Source organism: Brassica napus, chromosome C5 (genome assembly GCF_020379485.1).
Source record: "Brassica napus cultivar Da-Ae chromosome C5, Da-Ae, whole genome shotgun sequence".
NCBI classification, from domain to species: domain Eukaryota; kingdom Viridiplantae; phylum Streptophyta; class Magnoliopsida; order Brassicales; family Brassicaceae; genus Brassica; species Brassica napus.
Genome location: NC_063448.1, coordinates 19,980,433 through 20,002,005, shown reverse-complemented (window position 1 = coordinate 20,002,005; position 21,573 = coordinate 19,980,433). Strand labels below are relative to the sequence as shown.

The 21,573-nt window shown below is 38.6% G+C and overlaps 1 protein-coding gene and 1 pseudogene across 1 annotated transcript; both read left to right on the top strand.

Annotated features, from left to right (window-relative positions):
• The first annotated feature begins 348 nt into the window (after window positions 1-348).
• Window positions 349-3,947, top strand: LOC106435097 (annotated as a pseudogene).
• Window positions 3,948-13,523: 9,576 nt separating this feature from the next.
• Window positions 13,524-14,367, top strand: LOC106435099 (kunitz trypsin inhibitor 2-like). The gene has a single exon (XM_013875947.3). It carries the CDS (start codon window positions 13,567-13,569, stop codon window positions 14,233-14,235), a length of 669 nt encoding a protein of 222 aa, XP_013731401.1. The 5' UTR covers window positions 13,524-13,566; the 3' UTR covers window positions 14,236-14,367.
• Window positions 14,368-21,573: the final 7,206 nt, after the last annotated feature.

Genomic DNA, 21,573 nt, shown 5'->3' with positions numbered 1-21,573 from the left:
AAAAATTGTAGTAACTTGTTTGGTTTATTTAGTTTGTTCTTTCACAAACTCTCTTAGCTTTGAGAAGGGGTCTTAATTGGCATCAAAGCAAATTGTGTTCTAAGCAATTTGATCCGGACCACTTAATTGTGGTATCAAATCATTTTCATCCACACAAAAAAAATAATGTTTCAACAACTTCATGAAAGTGAAGATTATTACGATCACTTCTCATACTCTATTGGCGAGAGCGAGCCGGTGTATGACGTATTTCATGAAGTGCAAGCTGACTTGCTCCATAAAGTTCATGCCGAGTTCCAAAAGATAAAAGTTAGTATAACTGAAGATTTTAAAAGTCTCAAGGCAACCATGAATCATATGATGGAGATAGTGAAAAAGATCAAACTTAGTGGAAGAAGATCTGATGGTGGTAATGCACCACTATGTGCACAAGAAAACTTGGCTCACAAGACTGCACCACCAAAAAGTCTACGAGCACAATCTTCTCCGATGGGACACAAGCCTCGCACTTCTCGATTCAAGCAACAGTAGAGCATAAACGATTTAACTTCCAAGTATGGGTCTGGATCTTGCGCTTTACCCAGTCGTGTCAAAGATGTCTTATTTGGTACTTATGGGAAACAACCGTTTGATCGTGGGCGTAACGGTGACGACGAGGTTCGTTTGAAGATTTGTATCAACCGGTTTGATCAAGTTGTTTACAGTCTCCTACTAGCCAAACACTCATTGCTACACAAGATTTTTCATGTGTATGTCTCGGAGGTATGTGTCGTTGAAGATGAACCACTCCCTGGTAGACCACCACCTTTACGTGATAAGAAGTCACACATCCCCGTGTGTTCAGCAAAGGAATTCAAGCCCAAGTCAATTACCTCCACCACCACAATGCGATTCTTCATTAAGCAAGCGTGTAAGACATGTTTGAATAGAACAGGTTCAGACAAGCTTTCCATGTTTTGTGTCCAACCTTGAGGACAAGGTTGTTTGGAGGATGGGAGTATTGATGAGATACAATACGAAGAAGAAGAAGACGTGGCCATCTCCATGAAGACCATCTTCATTGTTCAAATATTTTAGTTATTATTATATTGTCTTTTATTTAGTGTAGTTATGTTTCCATGATTTGAGGATGTGTGTTGCACCCACATCTTACGTAGTAGTAGTTAGTTTATTTCTTCTAGCTTTGTATTTAAATAGTGAGTTGGAGTTAAATGAAAGGAGAAGAGAAAATTGTAGTAACTTGTTTGGTTTATTTAGTTTGTTCTTTCACAAACTCTCTTAGCTTTGAGGAGGGGCCTTAATTGGCATCAAAGCAACTTGTGTTCTAAGGTATCAAAGGGGTGATTAGGTTCACTCCTAACAGTGCTCACTTTGGCGGCATCTGGCCCTGACGGTTCTTCAGTCTCCAACGAGATCCTCTCCTTCCTGAGGTCTTCTTCAACCCACGAACTCAACGCCGTCTTCAGCAAGCTCGTTTCCGTTGTCTTCGCTGACCATAGCGCCAACGGTGGACCAAAGATCACGTCCGTCAACGGGGTCTGGATCGTGCAAACGCTGCCCATTGATTCATCGTTCAAGGATCTCTTTGAGAATGTCTTCAAAGCTGCTTTCGATGGCGTAGACTTCCTAACAAACGTAACCTTTTTAATCCTAAGTTCTGTTTCTTGATTTAATTCTGTTTCTATGTTCTGTCTGACATAAAAATTTGATACAACAGGCCAAAAAAGTTCGTATAGAGCTGAATAAATGGGCTGAAGATCATACCAATGATCTCATCAAAGATCTTCTTCCTCCTGGATCCGTCTCGAGTCAAACCGGCTGCGTTTTTGGAAACGCACTGTACTTCAAAGGAGCATGGGAAGTTCCATTCGACAAGTCTTACACAAAAGACAAAGAGTTCCAACTTCTCAGTGGAACCTCAGTGTTCGTGCCATTCATGAGTAGCTACAAGAACCAATACATAAAGGCTTATGATGGTTTCAAGGTCCTCAGGATACCTTACCGACAAGGCAATGATGTCGATACTAATCGCAGCTTTCCTTATCGTCAAGTAGTTGATGCTACCAATGGCAGCTTCTCGATGTACTTTTATCTCCCAGACAAGAATGATGGATTGGATGATCTTATGAAGGCAATGACAACTACTTCTGGATTCGTGGATTGTCACGTTCCAATATCCAAAGTTTTAGTTAATAAATTCAGAATCCCAAAGTTTAAGATTGCTTATGGTTTAGACGGCCAAAGACTTGGGATTACGTTCAATGGCGTTGTATCATAAAGCATGTGTGGAGATTGATGAAGAAGGCGCCAAAGCTGCTGCTGCCACTTTTGTAGTCAGTTGTGGATGTGCGAGATATATGGAGCCTCCTAAGAGGATAGATTTTGTGGCAGGTCATCCATTTTTGTTCTTAATTAGGGAAGACAAAACTGGAACTGTTTTGTTTGTTGGTCAGATCAAAGATCCTTCCAACAAATTTGCAGCATGCGCAACGGTGAGGCTGGGAGGTCGAATCCTTAGGATTAGAATATTATTTTTTTTTGTTTTTTTTTACTTTTTGAATAGTTAAGGATTGTAATTAAAAATGATGTGTACAATGGTGTCACCTACATTGAATCCTAGCTCAACCATTCAGCATCAAATTTTTGGTCAATCATGAATCAATGGAAAGTCTAACTTCAAGGATCAAGCTGAGTATGAAACCAATTTGCGCTATTCAATTCGATCATGGCAGAAAATCAATTTGTAACTATATTTTCACTATAAACATTTTCTTCTAAAATAGGGGAGTTGAACACTTGATAACAAAAGCTAGGATGTGAACGTGGACTACAACACGCTCAAGACCTCAGAAGGCCAAACAAGATACACCAAAACTGAAAGTATGATATTAAAAAACGTCACCTGAAATTGGTGACACAGACAGAACGTATGCCAGCATCAGCCGCTGCACGGCACGCTACGGGGACAACATCAGACACCTGTGTTTAACAAACGTGAAAAATTCTCCAAGTGAATTTTACAAAGCAAAAGTCCAAGATAAGTTAACGATGGGCCGAGAGATTGTATGAAAAGAAAAAATTAATTACCACGAAATCAGTTTTGATAGAATGAAGCCACTCCACTTCTGTTTTCAAGATTTCAGCTCGAGGAACCACAGTTGTTTCCACATACTGTGGAAGTGGCAGCATCACAAAAAAGTGTAAAGTTTTGGAAATTGCAATCAAGATAAGACCAATAATCATTTACAAGTGATCACATTAGTTAAAACCTTTTCTAAGGAGGCAAGACGATCTACAGTCAGAGCATCAGCTTGCACAGCTCCACAGTCCAAAAGAACCTAACAATCGCCAATTAATCAATATATCCTTATGTTTCCAGTAAACAATTGAAAGAGTAAGCAAGTAAATGATCGATAGAAACCTTTCGAATCTTAAGCCTAGGAGACTGAATCTCGGAAATCAGGCGCGCCGGTGACGACATGAACGTCATGCCCGGCTGCGATCAAGTGACTGACAACCTGAATTGCCACAAATTAGCCACGATCGAACTAACGCAGTAGTCACAGATAAGAATGATGCAGATAGAGAGAGGGTCAGAAGGAAAACCTCGACGACGCGGGTGGCGTGACCGAAGCCGTGTCCAGTGACGTAGTAAGCTAAGACCAGGTGCTTGCTGGGAGCTGAGACGCCTTCGTTATCGTCAATCTTCATTTTCTTCGACGGGAAAATATCTCTCCGACTATCGCTGAGGGGAAGAAGAAGACTGATTCTAAAGAACTAATAAATCTCCAGCTTTAACGACCGATCCACTCAAATTCGACCACGTACCACAAGGATCAAGTCCTTAAACCTCCTAATTACGGACCAATCCTTACGTTTATTAGCCTAAATATTATTATCATATTAAAACTAACATATGCTTTAGCGTTAAGGATTCGGGATGAACCCCCGTTGCGGACGCTCTTAGGCTTTAGCTTTAGTCAAGTTATGACAGGATAAGTTGAATTAGGTTTGAGCTTTATATTCAATCTTGATTTTATGAATCAATTGATTCATATTTATGTATTTGGTTATTCATAAATTTTCATTAATCGCATGGTTTTATTTGGTTTTTATAAATTTTCATTCTTTTGCTTTTTATAAATTTGATTAATCAATCGATTCATATTTATATATTCATTCTATTAATCTAGAGTCCTATTTTTTTTTATCTATTTATAAATATTGTTATTTAAGTTTTGGACCTATTCATATCTCACTAGAAATGGATATCAATATAATTAAATAAGAGATTTTTTGAAGTTCCCTTAGTTTACTTCCAATATTACAAATGTGCTACTCCTATTTTTATGGCTAACAACATTAATTAGTTTCATCCTAATTTACTATATATTCGTCAAACTTTCGCCATTTATTTTCATTTAAAACTATCAACATTTTATTGAATTTAATTGTTTCTTATTTATTATAGTATTTAAAACTTTCCAAAGCCTAATAGAATTATTGTATTTAATTAGTTGTGGTGTGTCAGATATATACAACAACATTGCTTCGATTTTGGCCAATTAGTATGAATTTATGATTGGTAAATTATGGTTATACAACTATATGATTTTTATAATATAATTAACCTTTAATATTTTCAAAGCTATATTACTATATATATATATAATTGCTATAATATGTGATTTTAATTAAAACACATTTTACTGAGATGTGAGCTAACATATTATATCATCATTTCTAAAATGGTTAGTTATACTATAAAAATATAAAAGTATAACTAAATTAATGTTAAAAATATATTGTATGAAATAATTAATAAAATAAAATAAAATACATAAAATAGATCACTATATATTAATAATGTCAAATAAGAAATCTAAACAATAAGATTATAGAGTTACAAAATATATACTACTAAAATCTAAATCATATATAATTTATGACATCTAGGATAATATCAAAATTATATATTTATAAAAAAAAAAATATATATGCACGAATGTACGGATTCAGACTCTAGTTTATATTAAACATTGAATCAACCACCTAGTATCATTTACGGCAGCAGTGCTATGTGTTCACCTCTGTTCTTGTCTTTAACACCGTGCAACATATTAGTCTTTCCGTAGAGAGAGTTTCTTCCATTTAAATATTAGAGCAACAATATCATCTTTCTTTTCATGGGTATCTTCCCAAAATAAAATAATAAAAAAGTCAAAAGCATGAGAGAGACAATAGAAAAAACGAGAATCGTCTCGTAACGAAGAAGCATTTCAGAAGAATTCAGAGATGATGACGAAAGATGGCATTCTATTAGAAATGTGGCATTCTATTAGTGGTACACACTTTTTTAGACTTAAAATTTAATTATTCAGATTCAACCATTTTAGAATATTAATTAATTAATCTTTAGAAATCTATGGGTAGAAATCCACCATTAATGGTGCTCTTACACATTTGTTAAATTCGGTGTATTAATTAATACATGCAAGGAACAAAAAATATGTCGCTGATACTTTTCAGCTTACTCTAAAAAATGACATATTTTCGTATGAATTAGTTGTTTCCGGTTTTTTCACACATAAATTTTGAAATCATGCCAAAAACCACATGAACTATAGAAAATGGTTTATTTCCCTATGAACTAGTTGTTCCTGGCTTTTTCATACACGAACTTTTAAATCATACCAAAAAACACATGAACAACTCTATTTTCTGAATTACATACACAAACTATCGATTTAAACGAATTCCCCTAAAATCGTAAACTTGTTATTTAAACGTTAACTTGGTTTATGATAGATGGAGAACCGGTTTAATTTGTGTTGATAAAAAAAATACTACTTTGTTTTATTGTTTTTTTTTGTCAATTGCTTATTTTCTTCATAAATCGTTTTACTCTTCATCATCAATTGGAGAACTGCACCGGTTTTATAGTTTCTTGTGGGAATACATGGAGATTGGTAAGCTAGCATTGTTGCTCTTCTTTCTTTATGCATCATGTAAAACGTTTTATTCTGCTGCAGAAAAATAAATTTAATCCCCAATTGATGATGAAGAGTAAAACGATTTCTAAAGAAGAAGAGCAGTTGCTAAAAAAAAGAAAAAGAATAAAATGGCGTAATATTTTTTATCAACTCAAATTCAATCGACTTTCCACCTGTCATAAATCAAGTTAAGTTTAAATAACATTGTTTACGGTTTTAGGGAAATTAGTTTAAAATCGATAGTTTGTATATGTAATTAAAAAAATAAAGTTATTCATGTGTTTTTTGATAGGGAATTTTGGGAAAACAGAACAAGTAAACTAAACTATTTTTCCCTTAGTACGAAATCAAATTTTATCACTTTTGGACTTTCATTACCCTTCTTATAAATCAAAATTCATATCAATATATTTACAATGCAAAAAAATTAAGAAAAATATAAAACATGAAGTAGTCAAGAATGTGCATATATAAAAAATATTTTTGGATTCAAAAAATATTTGGAATAGTAAATTTAAACATAGGCTAAAGGTGTTAGTATATCAAATCTACCATCTACGACGACTTAGAATATACAGTCTACCTAAGACACAATGATCTACCCAAGGTAGAATGCACAATACACCAAAACATTTCAACCTACTAAGACAGAATAACAAATCTACATTTTCTTCTATGTTCTGTGTATTTGGTAGATTATATGGCATAATAAAAGTTATCATATCTGCCTCGGCAGAACATACTTTCTTCACACTTTTCCTTTCTCTACGATCTCAGTTTTTCACATCTACCACTTCATCTCTTTTCCAACTTTGGTAGAATGTAAGTTCTACTAGATTTGTAAAAAAAATTCGAAAATCTAGCTAAAAACAGTTATAAAATATTCCTAAAATCTTTTAAATCTTGTTTATTTTCTTTTTTTAGTTTTTTGCCATAAATTAACAAACTTCTTCTTCTTCACCAAAGTTTTTCTTCACTTTCTTATTTCACTTTCTATTGTCAATGATAATGAAGGTAGTGATAAAAAGCTTGAGAAGCTAAAGAGAAGGAATATGCGTTTAACTATCGTATGCCAACAAAGGGAAGAAGAAGTCCAACAAGGCGAATAGTTCTTGACTCCACTGATGAGTTTGATGACAAGGTCCCAACAGATTGCTCACCTCATGACTTTTCAAACTGAGTTTTCTTTTTTTTCTCCAAATCCATAAATATAAAACTGAGTTTAATTTCCTTTTTTCCAAGTCCATAAATGTTGTCTCAACTATAACAAACCGTAAAGTACCCAAACGAAACACGTCTCGACAGCAAGAGCAGAGCAACAAAACATGTTTCCATACTTGTAAACAATAGAAACCAGTCACATAAAAGAGAGGTCAATGATCACATCAAGACCTAATGAGAGCAAACAAAATCAGCAAAACGGCATGGTCTGCTACAATATTAAGTTGGTTTAATGTCGGCTGTGATGAGAAACAAATAATTGGCTTGGTTCTACTGCTACAAGTCATGAACGAATCTCCAAATGTAGCATTGATTTCGGCTGGTCGGCTGTTGCATTGTGTTTCCTTAGATTTTTCCCTGAATTGAAAAAAAAACAGACACAGTGTGGCTAAGAACCACATAAAAACCATCTGTCACGTTAGCTATACTAGTCTTACGGAAGAAGAATGTTGAAAGAACCTCTTGTTTCTAGAGAAAACTTTCAATTCCACCATGTTCAAAGAGATCTTTGAAGAGTTGTAGGTTGTACCAAAGAGAGGTGACGAACGAAGAGACGCCGGCGAGAACTTGAAAACTCTGCGACGGGTAAACCGTGTTTTTGAAGTCGGTAAATAATGAGTAAATGGGACTATATATGAAAATTAGTTTTTCTTTTAATTTGTTTTTAAATTGTATAATTAGAGGGTTAAAATTGGATTTACCTTAATATTATTTCTAAGTGTAAAAGAATCCCTAATACTATTCTAAGGGGACAATGAATAAGTTTTTTTGTTCTTTATTAGTAAATTTTCCTTTTTGATATGGTTTAAAAGTTTGTACGTAAAAAAACTAAAAACAATTAGTTTATATGGGAATAAGCTATTTTTTCGATTTTCATGCAATTTTTGACATCGTTTAAAAGTTTTTGTGTAAAAGAACCATAAACAATTAGTTTATAGGGGAATAGGCGATTTCCTCCTGTTAAGGTTCTAGAGGTCTAGAACCGATATATCCATAGGAGAGTATATTGGAGAGAATATTGTTGTTATAGTTAGAGATAAGGACGAGGAGATTGATAGTTATCTTGTGTCTGTAGCTTGTGTATAAAGTGTTCAGCGAGAAGGAGACGCCAGTGGGATTTACGATGAAAAGTGTTCAGCGAGAAGGAGACGATGATCAAACAGTGAGTGCGGCGATGGCTGCGGTTGCAAAGAGTCGTTCCTCGATAGTGTGTAGCAACTGTGGCAGAGCTGGACACGAGAAGAAGGAATGTTGGCAGCTCATTGGATTCCCTGAGTGGTTTACAGAAAGAAATCAGGCAAGTGGTAGAGGTGGCAGAGGAAGAGGTGGCAGAGGAAGATCAAACTCCACACGAGCTAATGCGGTTCAAGCTGGAAACTCTGCCGGTAATCAAGGATCATCAGTTCCACAGTTGACTCCTGAACAATGGGCGTCTCTCACATCATTGCTCGAACGTCAGAAGCCGTCTCCAATCCCGGATCGGTTGAATGGTATGGTACAAACTGGTGAGGTTATCATTGATACTGGCGCGTCGCATCACATGACAGGGGACTTGATGTTGTTAGTTGATGTTCAACATATAGTCCCTTGTCCAGTGAGCTTTGCGGATGGAAGCCAGGTTATGGCTACTAAAAGTGGTTGTCTGCGTTTGTCCGCAAAGTTGAAATTGGATCATGTCTTATTTGTTCCAAATTTGAATTGTACTTTGTTATCTGTTGCGAAGTTACTGAGACAAACTGGTTGCTTGGCTGTATTCACAGATACGTTGTGTATTTTGCAGGACCGTTTTACGAGGACTCTGATTGGAGCCGGTGAAGTTAAAGATGGTGTCTATGTTTATCGGGATGTAACAGTGGCGAGGGGTCACAGAGTTAAAGCTTCAGAGGATCAGGCTGTGTGGCATCGTCGTCTAGGACATCCTGCTTATGGTGTTTTGAGTTTTTTACCTTTTGTATCTGGTGTTAAAGACGTCCCAAACAAGTTTGGTGGATGTGATATTTGTTTTCAGTCTAAACAAACAAGAGAAGTGTTCTCAGAAAGTCTTAATAAAAGTTTAGCTCCATTTGATTTGATTCATGTTGATCTTTGGGGACCCTATCGTGTATCTTCTTCGTGTGGAGCAAAATACTTTCTCACAATTGTAGATGATTTTTCAAGAGCTGTATGGATCCATCTACTGCTTGAGAAAAGTGAGGTAAAGAAAGTGTTGCCGAATTTCCTCAATCTCACACATCGACAGTTTGGTAAACTGGTCAAGACGGTGAGGAGTGATAATGGGACAGAGTTTATGTGCTTGTCGAACTACTTTGCAGAGAAAGGAATAGTTCATCAGACATCTTGTGTGAGCACTCCTCAGCAGAACGGGCGTGTAGAGAGAAAGCATAGGCATATACTCAATGTCGCGCGCTCGCTACTCTTTCAGGCTAGTCTTCCTGTTCGGTTTTGGGGAGAGAGTGTTCTAACAGCAGCTTATCTCATAAACAGGACACCGACGAAAGTACTGAATGGAAAGACGCCGTATGAGTGCTTGTATGGGAAGCCACCATCGTATGCAGTGGTGAAGACATTCGGGTGCTTGTGCTTTGTGCACCAAGCAAGAAGAGACAAAGACAAGTTTGGAATACGGAGTAAGAGATGTGTTTTTGTTGGATACCCTTTTGGAAAGAAGGGATGGAAGGTGTATGACATGGACAAGAATGAGTTCTTTGTCTCTAGGGATGTGGTATTTGATGAGGAGTGTTATCCTTATGAAAAAAAAGAAGTAGCTGAGACTGATATGGTGCCGCAGATGATGTCTGTGTGTGATGATGAAATCTACTCCGTGAAGGGGAGCGGTGAAGTAATCACTGCTGACACTGCTGGTGAAGTAGCTACCGCTGATACGGAGGTGGCTCAGAGAACAGAAGCTGAGATGCACATACAAGTGCAGGAAGAAACGCCGCAAGTTAGTGATCAGACTGCGCCAGAGGAGGCTCTTGGACGTGGACATAGAAAGACAGTTCCATCAGTCAAACTACAAGATTATGTAGTCTACAATGCACAAGTCGGTTCTGATAAACATGACACCATCACCGGTCTGCGATCAGATGTCTCCTCGGCGGTGCCAGGTAAGACACAAGTACTTTATCCCATTACTGATTATGTATCTGATGATCAATTCTCAGAGCACCACAAGGCCTTTCTCGCAGCCGTTAGTGCTGGAGTGATACCTAAAAATTACAAAGAGGCCTTTGCAGATAAGAGATGGAACAAGGCAGTGAAAGGCGAAGTTCATGCTCTTGAGTTGAATCGTACATGGGATGTTGTGGATCTTCCTGCAGGAAAAAAAGCGATTGGAAGTAAATGGGTGTTTACAATCAAGTACAACGCAGATGGAACAGTAGAGAGAAACAAAGCGAGGCTAGTGTGTTGTGGTAATCATCAGGTGGAAGGTGTGGACTATGAGGAAACTTTTGCGCCCGTTGCGAAGATGGATACGGTGCGCACACTACTGGAGGTTGCAGTGGCAGAGAACTGGGAGGTGCACCAGATGGATGTGAGTAATGCGTTTCTTCATGGGGATTTGGAGGAAGAAGTATACATGAGATTGCCACCAGGGTTTCATTCTGATGAACCTGGAAAGGTATGTAGATTGAGAAAGTCTTTGTATGGACTAAAACAGGCTCCAAGGTGCTGGTTTGAGAAGTTGACGGAGGCTTTAAAGAGCTTTGGTTTTGTACAATCCTATGAAGATTACTCTCTGTTTTGTTATGAGAAAGATGGAAGCTGTGTGCGTGTTCTTATTTATGTGGACGACCTGATTGTAGCAGGAAATGATCTTGAAATGTTGGAGAGATTCAAGAGGTATATGAGTAAGTGCTTTCTCATGAAAGACCTTGGAAGAGCAAAGTATTTTCTGGGCATAGAAATTGCGAGAGGACCCGAGGGGATGTTTTTGTCTCAGAGGAAGTATGCACTGGATATTATAAATGAGGTTGGTTTGCTTGCGAGTAAACCTGTGTCTACTCCGATGGAAGTGAATCACAAGCTTCTGCGAGAAGAACGAGGAGAGCAGAGAAGTCCACTCTGTAAAGATCCCGTGCGGTTCCGTCAAATAGTAGGTAGACTGGTGTATTTAACTATTACTCGACCGGACTTGAGTTACTGTGTGCATGTACTGTCGCAAGTGATGCATCAGCCACGGGAGGAGCATTGGAATGCTGCGATGAGAGTCATACGCTACTTGAAGGGAAGTCCAGGTCAGGGTATTATGCTTAGAGCTGATAGTGACCTACAGATACGCGCGTTTTGTGATTCTGATTGGTGTGGATGTCCGTTGACGAGGAGATCACTCTCAGCTTACATAGTGTTGTTGGGAAACTCGCCGGTGGCGTGGAGAACCAAGAAACAGGATACAGTTTCTCACTCTTCAGCTGAGTCCGAGTATAGAGCAATGTCGGATGCGTTGAAGGAGCTGAAGTGGTTGAAGAGGTTGCTTGCTGATCTTGGAGTAAAACATGATAGTCCAATGGACTTGTACTGCGATAGCAAGTCAGCTATCTACATTGCTGCGAACCCGGTGTTCCACGAGCGTACGAAGCATGTAGAGAAGGATTGTCATAGTGTGAGAGATGCAGTGAAAGCTAAGCTGATAGCAACAAGGCACGTTAGGACCAACGAGCAGCTAGCGGATATTCTAACAATAGCGTTGGGGAGCTCTGCATTTCATTACTTGTTGTCCAAGTTAGGAGTGTGCAATCCACACGCTCCAACTTGAGGGGGAGTGTTAAGGTTCTAGAGGTCTAGAACCGATATATCCATAGGAGAGTATATTGGAGAGAATATTGTTGTTATAGTTAGAGATAAGGACGAGGAGATTGATAGTTATCTTGTGTCTGTAGCTTGTGTATATAACCTGATACGTAACAATATATGAATAAGAAGTTATCTTCTCATAGTTTCTCTTGTCTTTCACCTCCCCCCCCCCCCCTCAACATGAGTTAGCGGTGGATAGTACTATCATCTTTATCTTTTTAGGTGCTCCCATTAAAAAAAAATCAATTGTGTGAATCTTTCTCGTGTCTGCGATCATAAGTTTCACTTATCAGTTACAATAAAAAAAAATACTTTATTGCTTCTGTTTTTATAAAGAGTAGATTAAACGGTGGCTCTTAAGCTATATTATGTTAAGAGAATATTTTACGAAAAACGTGGTTAAACGACAAAGTGGCTAATCACGTATGATTCTCATGCTGTTAAGAAAAATAGGCCAATTTTGTTTCTGACAGCGTCAATAGAAGTTCAAGCAAGCAATAAAATATTTCTACTTTTTATTGTAGACTTGTAGTTTGTTTCTAACAAATTAACAAATAGACATATGAATGTGTTTGCTTTAGACTCAAGTCACTCAATAATCACCATGAAAAAAAAATGTCCTATATATCGCAAAAAAAAAATCATCTTTTATTTCTCAATTTCATCATTTCTATGCAGTCCAAAAATGTGTACGCCTTTTGTTTTTTCAGCTTAGTAAATAACTTTTCACATATACTATGATTTCAATCGTAAAAAACGATCACTATAATTGTGGGAACGTATCATTCAGTGTACAAAACTATAGTGTGTATAATGATATTCTGTTTATTTTCCAATATTACAAAAAAATAGCACTATGTTCTTTTCATTATTTTTGTACAATTTTAAACATCAACATAAATAGTAAATAGAATAGCGTTATATCTGGATGTGTTTTAAATCTCAGTATACTAGTAAAATGAAAAGAAAATCATGTTTTAAGCTTGTTATAAATATGAGTCTAAATCATTGTAAAATTATTCATTTACATTATAATATACAAATTCTAAACCGATATTTGCCTCAATACGTTTTGATTGCTTCGCTTCTAATTTGATTGGCGATTGTTAACAACAAGCTTCATATTTCATGTCATCAATCTTCCTTGTGTCTGCAATTACGATTACAGCAAACAGATTACTTGAAACTTTGCAGTTCAAGGTATATATATATAGAACTTCTGTCTGGAATAAATAGTGTAAAAGGTGACCCCTAGCTAAGATGACATATGCTAAGTGAATATTTCCAAAATTAATCATATAGTTTGCCTACAAAATAATTGGTTAATAACGTATTAATCTAATAATCATGATGTTATAAAGAACTTTATCCTTCATGAAAATGACAGGAACCAGTACACATGGCTCATAAATATTTGCCATTTTCTGCGTCACGAGAAGCTTATGAAGCAACAAAGATTTTACATTTTTACGGTCGAAGTTCCTTATAACATGAATTTGCTGCTATAAATACCCATTTCAATGTGTTTGCTTTGGACTCAAGTCACACAAGAAATACCATGGGTAACAATAAGCCATTGTCATTCTTCACTTTGTTCCTTCTCGTATCAGCTGTTGCAGTATCGGCTGAAGATGAAGTGGAACCCGCCAAGGACACAAATGGAAACCCACTCAAGAGTCAAACCCAGTACTTCATCCAACCAGGTTCAGACAAGAAAGGAGGCGGTCTTGTCCCAGCAAGCACTGACCTAACTCACTTGTGTCCATTAGGTATTGTCCAAACACTCCTTCCATTTCAGCCAGGCCTTCCTGTAAATTTCTCCAATCCGTCTTCCCAAAATGATGATGTATTGACAACAAACACCGATCTAGTTATCGAATTCCAGTCTCCGATATGGCTCTGCCCTTCTTCAAAGATATGGAAAGTCGATACCTCCTCAAGTTCTGACAAGAACTATGTAACCACTGGTGGTAGCTCCAGCACGAGAGAGAGCTTTTTCAGGATTCAGAAATATGGAAACGATGAAAGGACTTACAAGCTAGTTCACTACGAGAGTGACTCGGTTATAAAAGGTATTGGTGCGACCACCGGGTTTTTCGGAGCACCCATTCTTGTTCTTGAAGGTGATAATGATGATAATAATGTTTTCCCTGTTAAGTTCCGTGAGGTTGACACATCCACAGAGAATGTGTTCGCGAAGGGTCTTAGGATGTTCCCTACTTTCTAAGTTACCGAGAGTTCAACGAGTGGTGTTTAATAAGTTGTATTATGAAAAATAATGGGTTGAAACAATACCTCTACAACATCTTTCGTTTGATGTAATAAGAAGTTAAATGTCTCTTTGCTTTTTGGTTTCAAAGGGTCTTTGTTCTTTATGAATGTCCTTTTTCTTTGGAAACCAAACTCTTGTCAAATTTAAGCAAACCAGTACAACCAAAACTGCTCAGAACCTCTTCACAATTCACATTGTGGCTGAATTGGCCCTTGCTTGCTCGATCATAAGCATTCTCTATGTGTCAATCTACTATTCCGCTTTAACAATGATCACTACAAGAAAATACAAATTTAGCGAGGAAAATTAACAAGGAAAAGTAGTCCTCGTAAATGTACGTCGACTTTACGAGGAAATATAAAATCATCGTTATTTGTTCGTAAAGTTACAACGAAATGATTTCATCGTAAAGCCGGTGTAATATCACGTGGCTTTAACGACGAACTACTCTTTCCTTGTAAACTCGACGTAAATATAGCGTGTAATTTACGAGGAAATATCTTACATCTACTTAGCGAGGAAATTTTGAATCCACTAAATAACACGTTTTTCCTAACTAAATTTCTTCGTAAATTCGTAGGAAAATTACAACTATCAGATTCAAAAATTTCCTATAAAAATGGACATTTGAACATCATTTTAAACACACCAACAAAAAAAAAAACGTGAAAAAAATGTCGGGGTCCGTGAATATTTTTGAGTTGCGGAGGTGGATGTATATCCATAGAGATGCTAACGGGAGAGTGAAGAAAGAATACCTTGCGGGGCTGGAGACATTTATGCATCAAGCAGATTCCATACCGCTCGCCCAAGAAAGTGGTAAGATGTTTTGTACTTGTCGGAAATGCAACAATTCGAAAATGTTTGGAAGCATTAATAAATAGAGGTTTCACGCCAAATTACTATATCTGGTTTCAACATGGAGAAGGTTATAATTATGATCAGAATGAAGCTAGTAGTAGTAATAGCATTTTTCAGGAAGAACCGGTTGATCATTTGCATAATGAACACAGTTACCATCAGGAAGAGCAGATGGTAGATTATGATAGGGTTCATGATATGGTAGCTGATGCATTCGTAGCTCATGATGAAGATGAAGAACCTAATATAGATGCAAAAAAGTTTTATGAAATGTTAAATGCGGCGAACCAGCCACTTTACAGTGGTTGTAGAGAAGGTCTCTCTAAATTGTCGTTGGCTGCTAGAATGATGAATATTAAAACTGATCACAATCTACCTGAAAATTGCATGAATGAATGGGCAGACTTGTTTAAAGAATATTTGCCGGAAGACAATGTGTCTGCTGATTCTTATTATGAGATTCAGAAACTGATTTATAGTCTTGGGTTGCCTTCGGAGATGATAGATGTTTGCATCGACAACTGCATGATCTACTGGGGAGATGATGAGAAGTTAGAAGAATATCGATTCTGCAAGAAGCCACGATTCAAGCCGCAAGGACGGGGACGTAATAGGATACCGTACCAAAGGATGTGGTACTTACCAATTACAGACAGGTTGAAAAGATTGTACCAATCAGAGCAGACTGCTGGAAAGATGAGATGGCATGCCAAGCATACTCAAATGGATGGTGAGATGACTCATCCATCAGATGCAAGAGCCTGGAAACATTTTAACAAAGTACATCCGGATTTCGCTAGCAATAGCCGGAATGTGTATCTCGGATTATGCACAGATGGATTTAGTCCATTTTGAATGTCAGGGAGACAGTATTCATTGTGGCCAGTCTTTCTTACGCCATACAACCTGCCACGGGAGATGTGCATGCAACGGGAGTTGCTATTCTTGACCATATTAATACCTGGTCCTAACCATCCAAAAAGATCTCTGGATGTTTTCCTACAACCACTGATAAAAGAGTTGAAGGATTTGTGGGCAACAGGGGTGAGGACGTATGACTGCTCAACGAAGACGAATTTTACGATGCGAGCGATGCTTTTGTGAACCATAAGTGACTTTCCTGCCTATGGGATGTTGTCTGGATGGACTACACATGGGAGATTAGCTTGTCCATATTGTAATGAAATGACAGATGCGTTTCAACTGAAGAATGGTAGGAAGACAAGTTGGTTCGATTATCACCGTCGATTTCTGCCCATTGGCCATCCATACCGAAAAAACAAGAATTTGTTTAGGCACAAAAGGGTTGTCAGAGACACTGCTCCTCCATATCTAACTGGAGAAAATTGAAGCGCAAATCAACTACTACGGAGCTAACGAAACAGTTCCTTGTGGTGGTAATTGGCATGTCCCTCGTAATATGCCTGATTCTTACGGTGTTCATCACAATTGGCACAAGAAGAGTATATTTTGGGAGTTGCCATATTGGAAGGATCTTCTTCTACGCCACAACCTCAATGTGATGCATATAGAGAAGAATTTCCTTGAGAACATCATGAATACAATATTGAATGTCCCAGGGAAGACAAAAGACAACATAAAATCGAGGTTGGACTTGCTGGATATTTGCTCAAGAAGTGAGTTACATATAAAAAGCAATGGACAAGTTGTGGGAACCAAAATTCACACCGTCGATTATAATAAATAATAATGGAGGAAAGCCGAATGAACCCGTTTTTCCTTGAAGGTCCGAATTCTCTGCGTAATCACTTTAGAACGATAAAAAGATAGATAATCGCTCAGAGGCGTTTTATTGAATAGTATGAATACAAGATTTCTCCGAGAGGAGTAGAGATATGCTAACTATCGGAACAACAGGACAAGAAGCGGCCAAGACATCCTAAGCCTTGCCAAGCTAGTCTAACCACCTAAGCCCTAAGTTCTCTAAGCTAGCAGGAGTTCTCTAATTCTAAATTCTCGGATCCCCTTTTCTTCTGCTCCTTCTCTCCTTATATAGTCGCTCTAGGTCGGTGGCCCATCCTTCGCCTTCAGGTCCAAGTCTATCTCTTTTGGGAATATTCCATTTTTCGTCGATCTTGATAGTTATCCTCGAATCTTTACATTTATCTTTGGAAACATAGCATTTATCGTATTTCTGCGAGTTAGGACAAACTGTCATAACTTTTATGGGCTCGAATCCCTTCTGGGAGCATAGATGGGCCTCTAGGCCAGTTTAGATCCTTGTGGACCGTTCTTAGGCCTTTTGGCGTTTATACGATTTCTCGGTTTTAGTCATAAAACTTCGAGAATAACTTTAATCAAAACGAAACGAGATGTATATGGTCCCGAAGGTCGGATATCACAGCTATACGAAGGATGCGAGAGTCGAAGTAAGTCGGACAGGCCGGGATCAGGTCGAGCTCGCTGGGCGAGCCTACTCGTGTGACTGCCGAACTCGCCGGCGAGCACAACCACACGACGGTTCAGCTCGCCGGCGAGCTGACCGGCGCGATGGTTGAGCTCGCCGAGCGAGTGCAACCACACGACGGTTGAGCTCGCCGGCGAGTGCAACCACACGACGGTTGAGCTCGCCGGCGAGCTGACCGGCGAGCTGACCGGCGTGATGGTTGAGCTCGCCGGGCGAGTATAACCACACGTTGGTTCAGATCGCCGTCGAGCTGAAAGACGTGATGGTTGAGCTCGCCGGTGAGCTGACCCGCGTGATGGTTCAGCTCTCCGGCGAGTGGCTTTTGTACGAGATTCGCTCGTTCGTTCACTTCCGATCTTTCTTTCAGTGAATGTTTTGCGAGAAATCCGTGAATAAGAAATAATCATAGCCGTTGATTTTGAAATAACTGTTTTTGACCTCAACACAAGTTCCCGTTCCGATATTTAGATTGTCTTTAGAAAAAAAGTCGGTGTTGTTCAACTGGGTGGCATCAGAAGTGAAGTTTCCCGATGGGTATGTTTCAAATCTCTCTAGATGTGTTGAAAAGGGTCAAAAGTTCTCCAGGATGAAGAGTCATGATTGTCATGTCTTTATGCAATGGCTACTTCCCTTTGCATTTGCGGAGCTACTTCCAACAAACGTACATGAAGCACTTGCAGATAGTATATTATAACGTAGTAATTTTATAATGGTTTAGTTTGCAATAATATATGACTAATATAATGTGTTTAATTGTTTTTGGGATATACAAGGCATTGGAGCATTTTTCAGGGATCTGAGCACACACACTCTTAAAGAAGAAGTCATGGAACAGCTTCAGCAGAACATTCCCATCTTATTGTGCAACTTGGTGAATATATTTTCTCCGGGAATTTTTGACGTCATGGAGCATCTAGCTGTCCACCTCCCATATGAGGCATTGCTTCGTGGACCTGTACATTACGGATGGATGTATCAGTATAAGCGAGCCATGAAATATTTGAAGGGAAAAGCAAAAAACCTCGCAAAAGTTGAAGGTTCTGTAATTGCTGGAAGTTTGACGGAAGAAACTTCTCACTTCACATCGTACTACTTTGCGTCAAAAGTACGTACCCGGAAAAGAGCTCCAAGAAGATATGATGATGGTAGTGTCGCGCCTAACATATGCAGTTGCTGGTAGAGCTGCTAAATGGGCGAGCCCATGTCCATTAGCCCATATTCGTTTGTCCATTTATAGTTTATGATCAGAGAATGGCCATGTCCATTAAGGACCATGTCCATTAAGGACCAAACCCACTAACACCCATATTTATATGGGCTGTCATGAGTCCATTAAGGACCATTTAAAGAAAATTTTGAATTCTAATCTATAAACATATAAATACAAGTTCATATTAATAATAACTCCATAACTCCATATAAATACAAATTCATGAGGTCATAACTCCATAACATAACTCCATAAATGTAATAAGTGCATATATAAGTTCATAAGTCCATAACATAACTTCAGTACACATAAGTGATAAGTCAAGCTACTTCCTTATCTTCTCCTCCATCTTCTTCCATAAACCCTACAAAACAAGTAACCACAGAAAACACATGTTCATACAATAACATCAAAGGTATGCATCCAAGAGCTATCTCCAAACGAAAAACACATATACGTTCTCACACATACTCTTCAGACAGATAGACTCTACTTCAGACATGGCATGTTGGATCTGCTTCTCCAACTTCCTCGGAGGGTTCAAAATCCTCATCATCATCTAACCAAATTCGTTTATCAGTTTCAAAGACAACCAAATTCAAAGACAGAGATGAAAATAACTTACAATCTAAAGCCTCAAATCCCCTTAACCAATTCCTTGCGCAGATCAGTGCTCGCACATTCGAAGGAAGGAGGCAGCTTCTGTATTTGTTCAATACACGGCTGCCAATGCTGAAGGATGATTCTGAAGCCACCGTGGTGATGGGTATGCTCAAGACGTCACATGCCATTGATGCAAGCTCCTTAAATCGATTAGCATTCTCTCCCCAATAGGAGAGAACATTCAAACTCTGAAAGGCCATCATGTCTAAAACCGGTTCTTCTAGGTACTTATCCAAGGTTGATTTCCCACTACCACCAGGTCCAGCATTCTGTGAGATGAAAGCATAAAACCCCTGCAACCGAAAGGAAGTAACGTCTATCATAGTCTGGTTTTCTTCTAGAGACTAAGTTAGCAATGCAATGAAACAAAGCAAAGTAAGTAAGCTTACATCATATCCTGGTAAAGTGGTTTGCGCAGGCTTTGATCTTGAAGCCATGTTTTTCTTTGTGTTCTTCTTATAAACACCAAACAGCTTCCTTATCTTCTTCTTATCATGATCCATTTTCATCTTACTTGTGGCTGCATCTAACGTTGTGAAGCAGTATTCCAAGAATGCAAACTTCAGTCTCGGATCAAGCACGGCAGCAATGGCTAAGATGTCAGAATACTCCTCCCAATACTTATTGAACTTGGGCTTCATTGAAGCCACCATCTCACAGATTACTTCATCTCCACTGAACTCGTTTTCTTTCAGCCAGTTCTCAATTCTCCACACATGCATAAAATAGAGGTTAGATGTCGGATATGAAGAACCAGAAACAAGCTTGGTCATCTCAGCAAATGGAGACAAGAAGTCGGAGAGAAGCTCTGCCCTCTCCCATTCCAATTCGCTTGGACAGAACTGATATGCTTCTTCCACTTCAGCAAGGTGGCGGAAGGCTTCTCTATACATGATGACTCTCTCTAGCATAAGATGCGTGGAGTTCCATCTTGTTGAGACATCCATAACCAGCCCTGGCAACACACCTTTATCTTTAGGTTTAGCTGCCATTGCTTCCACACAACTCTGAAACAGTCTCTCTCTAGTTTCAGTCAGTTTCACAAACTTGACACTCTCTCTTATTTTATCCAACGCTCCACCAATAACACTCAGTCCATCTTGAACTATCAAGTTCAAGATGTGAGCGACACACCTCACGTGGAAGAACTCTCCACTGCAGACCAGTTCCCTTCGTAGCTGCTTCTTGAGAATGGACTGCATGTTATCATTTGATGACGCATTGTCCACGGTAATGGTGAAGATTTTCTTCTCCAGCTCCCATTCTCTCAGCAACTCCATTATCTTCATCGATATGGCACCACCCGTATGAGGAGGAGGAAACGCGCAGAATTCAATAATCCTCGACTTCAGACTCCAATCACTGTCTATGTAATGCGCCGTCAAACACAGATACCCTTCAACCGTCAAAGCTCTCCACAAGTCTGTCGTCAAGCAAATCCTTCCCGGAATCTCTTTTAGCTTCTGTCTCAGTTTCAACTTCTCCCTCTCATAGATCTTCAAGCAGTCGCTAGCTGTTGTACTTCTGCTCCAGAACTCGACAGTCGGATTCAAATAATGCCATGCTTCCCTGATTCTTCTATACTCAACAAAGGAATAAGGCAAGTTGTGCTCAATCAAAGCTACTGCAATCATCTCAAGAAACACAAGCTGATCTATCTTCCTACCGGTTCCAGGTGTACTAGGGACAGGATTCAAAGAACAATTTCTCATATGACGCAAAAGACTCGAGGTTCCACTTCTACGCAGGTTAAAGCAGTACGAGTGTTTGCAAAATTTACACTGAACATCATTCGAACCATCTGGATACTTCTCTCCTACTATATCAAAATGGTTCCAACATCTAGAGTGTCTGCGTTTACCTCCTCTTTTCCTTTTGATGTGGTTTTCAGCTGTGCTCATGAGAGTATCTTCCACTGCTACTACTTCATCTCCATCTCCATCTCCATCTCCATCTGAGTTTTGATCCATCAGCTCATCCCCACTCATGTAGTCTGTGTCATCCTGAAGCGGTAAAACAGAGAACAAGTTGGACAATTATCTTCTAAAAAGAAACAGAGGCGATCTTCTACATGAACTTTTCAGAAAAATCATAAGAAAACAAAGTTTTCAAAATCATATAATTTAGCATA

Coding starts and splice junctions, on each gene's coding strand:
- LOC106435099 (XM_013875947.3), top strand. CDS start 13,567: ATGGGTAACAATAAGCCATTGTCATTCTTCACTTTGTTCCTTCTCGTA.